The 8,135-nt window shown below is 34.5% G+C and overlaps 1 protein-coding gene across 1 annotated transcript in view; it reads right to left on the bottom strand.

The window, feature by feature from the left end:
- Nucleotides 1-4,375: 4,375 nt before the first annotated feature.
- Nucleotides 4,376-8,135, bottom strand: part of LOC123310048 (sprouty-related, EVH1 domain-containing protein 2) — a 57,261-nt gene continuing 53,501 nt past the window's right edge. The window contains exon 6 of the mRNA XM_044893414.1: nucleotides 4,376-5,143. Within this exon, the coding sequence (XP_044749349.1) occupies nucleotides 4,638-5,143 (506 nt within the window). The 3' untranslated portion in view covers nucleotides 4,376-4,637. The remainder of the gene's footprint in view (nucleotides 5,144-8,135) is intronic.

Genomic DNA, 8,135 nt, shown 5'->3' with positions numbered 1-8,135 from the left:
ATTTCATTATCTGCGGATGTTATGCATCTGAATTAATTTGATTATTATTTACCTGCCTTACTATGAAGGCGTGATCCATTTCTTAATTATTATTAGTGTAGTATCTTCATGTTCAATCAGCTCAACACAAGTTAAGAAATTAAGAAGGAATACGGAGTACATAATGAATACGAAATGAATTAAGAATCAAAGATGACGGGCAGGAGAAGATCCTATTTTATATCCTATCTGAGGGGAGAGGAAAAGGAATGTCTCCCATGTACTGATAAAATTCACATCGATGTCTTTGCTCCACCTTATCGGTACTGACGAAGAGAAACACGGTTATTTCATAATTCAAAAAACTTAAAAATTATGAAAAAAATTATAAACACGTACTGTGATGTGTACTGTTTCTAACAATTGCTGAATCCTGAATCGATATTAAAATTATGACAATTAAATCCAAATACGTAAAAACTCGCAGACTCGTTCCATAATGGAACAAAATCATTACATCCCTCCCACTCAGAGAAAAAATCAATCTACGATAAAGTAGTGGGTTGAATTTTATAAACCTAGAATTCACCAAGTAACCTTCTCGTCAATGTTGCAGCACTAATGATACGAAATCGGATTTCAGGTTCACTTAATCCAGTCCAGGTGACGGTTCGGAGAACTCCATGAATTAAATCTTCAAAGTACCATTTCGATTTTTCATCCGTTGTATTATTTCTGGATATTTAAGGGCGGACATCTTCTTCACAAAGTGGGTTCAGGCGTTCAGGGCTTGACAAAAAAACATTTGATGGTAGTAATCCCATAGAAGGGGTATCTGACGTAGCTTTTAACAGCTTTTTACATTCCACTTGCTGTGATTCAGCCGACCAACAGGCAGTGGTGTCTATGCGTCCCTCACACCCTGTTTCCATGGCGGCCCTCCTCCTTGGTGTTTCTTGTCTGCGCTCGTTCGGCGCATAATGGAGATCCATAAAAATGAGTAAATGGCGTTTAGTATAATGTTGAAGGTGGAAATACAAGTAGGTACTTTCGGTCAGTTTAATAAGGAGGTATGAAATACGGTGTGAAAACGGTAATGGTTCATGCATTTTAATAAGTTAACTGGATTTTTGTTCTAGGTTTTGGCCACGTAGTGGCACCTAGGACAGGTATGGAACTCGCTTGTTGGGCGTCTTCCGGGATGTTATACGGTAAGAGGCACTAACTCGGATTTAAGTCATTACATAACGTGGATGTTGCCAGTCTTTTTACTAATTTATTCTTTCTGGTCATAGATAACAGGATAGATCACTTTCGCAACGGCATACGGACCAGGGAATTTCGGAGCCAACTTCGCTTCAAAGCTATCAACGGCAGACGACGTGCTAGCACGGCGTAGAACCATGTCATCGACATGGAAACGAACCTCTCTACAACGGAGGCTTTAACTTTGAGCTTGTTGGTCAAAGGCATGATTCTACCTAGTATGGGTTAACTCATATGCCTCCAAAAGATGACTGATTTGCTCAGTACGTTGAGCTAGATCTACTCTAACTTTTATAGATAATATAAACGTATAATGCCTCGGAGAAAATTGAACGAAATCATGTCTCCACAAAGCTTACGATCCGCAAATATGTCGAGATCCATGAAATTCAGACGATCTGATTAAGTAGGTCTTTGCACTCTATATGGCAATCGTGTAACATGCCACTGCAGAGATTAGAGCATCTGAGCATCTCGTTGAAACAATGGATGCCAGGCAGGATCAGCAAACTCCGAAATGGGTGAAAGTGAGACAACGGTATCTGGATGGTTACTCTTAAAACACTGCCGTTTTTTGGCTCTATAACAAATATGTAGAATATGGGGACTCCAATATAGGTCATAGCTCACAACGACACCCAGATCGGCTCAGACATTGTTACCCAGATATAGGACATGAAACTTGGAGACATTCACAGGGGGCAACCAGTCTGAGCACCACCACACAAGCAAATCCAGATCACCCTGAAGGGTCCGACCTACTGTTTAGTTTTATGAAATAAAATGAAGACTCCTTTGACCGTTTCTTTGAAGAGAAAGAAATATTCTCTTTTAGTTCAACACTGGATTATTCATATCAAAATAAGCATAAGTAATTCTTACAGTCAAAGTTTCTCTGTCATATGCATTGAATTATCGTAACTGTCCAAAGGAATTTTCCATATTGGTACATGAAAAGAATTAAATAATAACTTGTTGGAAATAGGTACCACAAAATAATAGAAAACATTTATTTGATATTTTGACAGATTCTAACATCTCGTTATGATGTTTCTTCTTATGCTTTTAGCCGTATTGTCATTACCATGTTGCCATTTATTTATCTATTATTTTTTATTACACTGGCAGTACATAGTACATTACAACTCTTTAAAAACGTTAAGATTTGTACATTTAAAAGAAAATTGCATTGAAACCGATATCAAACCAGTTCTCTCATTACAATAACAACAAAACTAAAGTAAACATTTATATTTCCTAGATGAATAAATCTTATTAAATTCTTATGAAGGTCCAAATTAGTTTACTTTCATCAAATTGATTGAGTGGCTGCCTTCACTTCCAAAAATTCGAATTTGGTATTCAATTTCTTTAGCTGCCAGAATTTACACAAAGAAGGTTTCAGACATTTAGTCTGCTATCTAATTAATGAGATTCATCAAGTTATATATCTTTTACTGCATCAATAATTTATTCAATTCAGATCCACCAACATAAAGATCTTCCATATAATATTTAAAATTAAAAAGATTACATTCTTTGGCTATATTAAAAATCTTCTGGCATAGACTTGTTTTTGTTTGAACTAGAATTTTCAGAATTGAGAGAAATGGATTGTTTTTAGTTTGTTTGAATAGTACATAATCAAAAATATAAGCTTACTTACAAATAAATGCATTCTGTTCATTGGATAATAAATAGAAAGAAATTTCAACATAATCTGTAATTTGTAGAGGTCAACATAATACAGTCTTTTCTTAAATTTTGTACGAAAATGTACAAAAGCTGAATAGTGTTCACAACCAGTTGTTGAGCACTCATCCGCTGATACCCACAAACAATAAATTAATTTTACGATATTAAAGCTTTCAAACAGAAAACATCTTGTACTGATGCAAACAAATAATCTTTCTAATACTATGAAATGCTTACATTAAATCACAGATGTCTTAAAGTCTATATTTATGGAATTATTATTCAACATGAAATAAAAGGATCCGTATAAAAATAGTTACACATATGAAAGAGAATTCAGGATATTCTATTAAGAGGAATTTATAATGTGTGTGAAGTTGGCCCAACACTTTCCGATTTTCAAAAGAACTATTTTTGTGTGAATTGTGTGGCTGAAAATTTTCTTTATTCCATTAGCTTCTCAAGATTCTACACAAAATGTATGAAATGGCCAGCACAGCACTTCCGAAAAGCCTGTTGCCATTTATGATGATTCTCAAATAATCTTCAGATTTTTCAGCTTTCCTAGATTTGAAAGAGAAGTGCAAAATTTTTTCTGAAAAGCAGAAGGGCACAAGTCAGCACAAATTTTTCCACTCATTTTACAGAAGCAAAAACAGAAAACTATCCTAACTTTTGTTTTACTTTCAAATTCTCTGGGAAATTTGTAGAAAATATTGAGAAACGTATGGAATAAGAAAAACAAAAAATTAGTTTTCGAAAATTGAAAAGTGCTGGGCCAACTTCACACACGTGAATTTATAGTATATTCTAAATAATTCAAACAATTTTTTAACTTGAAGTTATTTCAAGTTCAGTTATGCTTGATGAAAATTTCAACACTGAAATGAAATAGATTCTCTGAATAATTTCCAACATAGCAATAGATGTAACAATAACATATCTCTATTTGAAAAACAAAAATTCTTCAATTTTCATTCCCATTAAGCTTTTTGATAAAATTTATATCCAACGAAAATTGTAATTCATCGATATTTGTTTAGAACAATTTTTTGATAAATAACACATTGAAGAAAACTTAAGTCACTAATTTGCACAGAAGCATAAAGTAGTGTGCATAAGAAGAAAATGGAGATATGTAACAACATTTCAGAGATGTGAAAATAATAAGAATTACCAGAATAAGAGGCAAGAATATGGTTTTAAATGGATTGAAAATATCCAATCTGATTGTCAGATTGTCTGTTTTCCAAATCTGATCGATGGAGTAAAAAATGATTTGTTCGTTTTTTGACCAAATAGATAATTATTGTTGCTTGAGAAATAAATTCAACTTTCGATAACGAGCATTATTAAATTGATAGTTTAGTTCCCTGATGAGATAATTCTCTAGAATGAACCAAATGTGTATGTGAGAATGTTCTACTTAAAAACGTTTCCATTTAAATAATTTATATTTCAAAATGCAACCCGCAACTATTTACATAATGATAAAATTCGAACTCCTTTGGTATAGATGTTGCATTTTATAAACAAATCTTTTTTTTTTGTTTAATTTCCTGAGGAAGAGAAATTCAGGAAATTCCTCACCAAGACATGAAGGAATGACAAATATGAAGAACTTGACGTTTCTGTTCTTATGACATGCAGGGTAAATTTCAGTAAGACTAATATCGCAAAATATAACGATTTTCCTTTCACATGCTGTGTCTTGCACCACAAACACCCAACTTCATCCCGCACCAATGGCACATCTTCAGAGGTGGATAGCACCATAAACACGGCAAGAAAATTGATAAGAAAGTTAAACAGATCCACCTTCTCACGCACGATTCGTCATTGACGCAGTCACAAGCACAAGGCTGAGGAGCAAACTCCCCTTCAGCGTCAGCAGCACAATGGTAACACACGCAGTGAACGCAACCCATGCAAGTCAACTTATTTATGGTGGATTTCCAACAATCCGGCCCATATTCACACGAACCCCTCGGATTACCGTCCTCGAAATAGAGCTCGTTACAATATTTGCACGTCATTTGGGCCCTGCCCTGCGCGTTCTTTTTTGCGGGTAAAATGGGAAGCGGCTGCACGAGTTCCGTGTTGCGTTTTTTTAAGTCGTCCTCGAAGTCCCTGGGCCTCTGATCTTCCAAAATCGGGTAGTTGTAGTCGTGGACTGCCAGTTGGACATACGAATAATTGTCTCCTGAAATATATTTCAAGTTCATTATCAAATCAACTACCCAACCTAAAATGAATCAAAAGTCCGGCATAGTCTGCAGAGAGGTTCTTCATTTCCAACGACATCGAAATTTCGGTAAATTTATACTGATATGCTGATTTCTACTGAATTTCTACAGAAATACAGATTTTTTAACACTCCAACACTTATTTTGGCAATGTATGCCATAGTATGTTTCTGTATATTATTGGTGAATGTAAATAAAAACACACTGTAATTATTTTATAATTCTTTGGCGATCGATTTCGGCTATGATTAAGCCACATCGGGCAAGCTGAAATTACATTTTTCACAATTTAAATGATGCTTTTTTTTATGTAAACGGTGGTCATTGTAAAAGAATGAGAGTGTGCAATCTTACCGTCGTTGGAGGTAAATTGGTAAACATGTATGATGAGTCAAGATCAAGGATGAAATATGTGACTTCAAGAAATAATTTTTCTCTATTCAGTTCTTTGAAATATATCCCAAACGTCGAAGTTCCTGTCGTGTTTAATATGTAAAATGTAGTGGAAAATAGGAGTTAGATTAGAAGATTAATTTGGGGTGTCATTAGTCGAGTTTCTAACGTTGTGTGTTGTGTTCGGGAAATGTATCATTTTTATTATGCTGTTATCTCGTAAATTAAATTCTGTCAAATCGTTTAGTAAATTTTGATTACTTCTGTTCTTTAGAATTTCCAATTGTTCAAGAAATGTTAGTTTGTAATAATTATGTTCCTTATGTAGTATTTTTAAGTTGTTGAAGTCAGTGTTATGTTTATGTTCGTCTAGATGGCATCGTAAGGCTGATTTAGGTGTATTTCTGCGGTGTTCGTTGAATCGTTTCTTAGGCGGATCGGCCACCGAATGCGAAGTTGCTCGAAGCTGAGCATTTTCAGTACTAATATAATTGACAAGCTACGAATCGGGTGACGTAACTCGTGATTTAGCATTGAAAAAGCGCAGCTTCGCTCAACTTCGCATTCGGTGGCCGATCTCCCTCAATTACGTGTGGTCATATTCCGATGTAGAATGCAGGGCAATCTGTGCAGTTGATTTTGTATATTCCACTTTGTTCTTCTTTTTTGGTTTTTGTCTTATTGTTAACTAATAAATTTTCGATATTTTTATGTCGATTATTTATCAGAGTATAATCGTATTTGTTAACAATATGTTGGACGTTTTCATGTAGACCTTTATCCTTTATAGAATGGAATGGATAGATATTGCTTTCTTTTTCAATGTGGGGGTAGATTTTCTTCAATGTTGTTTTTCTTTTGATTGAATGGTATATCTGATCTATATACCCAACAAACATTTATCGTCGGTAAATCGTCGGCTGTGTGCTGTTACTGCTGGCGAAGTGCGTACTGCTGTTACACATCATCGGACCTTTGAAGATCCGAGGACATGGTTTACGCTGCTGAAGATGTGGCGAAACATGAGCATCTAGCCAGCGTCGGCAAAACGCTGCTGTTAGATGAGCAACTTCTTGGCGGTTTATATTCATCGGATCGGTTGCGGTTAGATGCATCTTCAGCGCTTTTTACCCTTAACATAAGGTCAAGCTGTACTATTTAAATTTCGCGGGATTTTGCATAAGAGCTTCCAGACAATCTAATTTCCGTAATTCCGTATCGAAGCGTTATTTCATTCAGGCGGCGTACGTGTGCACGTGTTTCGAAGATAAAAGAGTTTTTAAGAGTAGGCTATTTGACGAAATTTTTCTTTCTGAAAACTTCCTTGTTGTGTTGTGTTGTATTAACATAGTAACAGTGATGTCCCAGGGCAGGTGAGTACAAGAAATCAAAATAAAATGGTATTTCTATTTCTAATAAACGTCGGAGTAGGCGTCAGGAATATCATCACGTGAAACAGAGAGTTCTCGAAATATTAGGTCCAAGTAGTACATCATCACCATCATTAGAACCGAGTACTTCAACGATCTTTTGAGATTGCATGTAGATAAAAAAATGCAGAGATAGAAATGGATAAGAACACCATCAAAATAAAAAGGTACGAAAAATTGAAGAAATTCGATGCTGATATACTTATATATGATCTAGAATATTTGAAAAAATGTGTAGGTAGAATTATGTATCTACTCTTTTGGGATATGCTTTCAATTTTTGGTTTTGGTCTTTTTTATTCTAGAGAAAAAATTCTACAATTTGAAAGACAGAAAAATCTATATATACAAATATTTTTCAGTTGTCCAAATTTGGCCTCAACGGGGGGTAAGGACGTAGCAGAGACAACACGCAAAATAATCTAACTCATAATAAGCCATGAATCAGGAATTTCCCTGAATTGGTCGGGTAGGAATTAATAATAAAAATGGATTAGAAGCAATGGCGAATATTGTTGAGCTTAATCATGGTGAGTTTTCATGTTGTATTGGTCGAAAATGTTGACATTTTTGAATGTAAGGAAGTTACTTAAATTGAATACATATTTTGCACGTTGACATATATTTAATTAATTTAAACACATATAAGATGATATTCTATATGAAATTCAATAATTTATTTTATACAAATAATGAAAATCTATTATCCAGGGTCTGTAAGGATAAATCCTATTACAAGAAGTGCCACTGATGTGGAAATGAATCATGTAATGAATTGGCTTCGCAATGCCGGTGACAGAGCAGGGGGCAGATTGAAAAGAGCGGAGGAAAAAGAAGCAGGCAATAATGAGCAGTGAATAAATATATACTTTTTTTTTTCAAGTAAGCTAGTCGTTTTTATGTGTTCTTTCAACCTACAAAGTATTTATATATGTATAATATTATATGAGCGTTATATTTAAGTTGTTTGAATATATGAAGGTTTTTTTCAAATGGCTGTATAAATTGTCTTGCCCTAATCACAATAGAAGTGTTGCAAGGTTTCAAAAAATATTTTAAGAAAAAATAGATCTCCTTCAACATGAGAAATGATTCCGAGATTTCATAAGAAACATTCAAAGATCAG

Source organism: Coccinella septempunctata, chromosome 1 (genome assembly GCF_907165205.1).
Source record: "Coccinella septempunctata chromosome 1, icCocSept1.1, whole genome shotgun sequence".
NCBI classification, from domain to species: Eukaryota; Metazoa; Arthropoda; class Insecta; order Coleoptera; family Coccinellidae; genus Coccinella; species Coccinella septempunctata.
The sequence above is the reverse complement of the archived record's forward strand: the minus strand, read 5'-3'. Positions and strand labels throughout refer to the sequence as shown.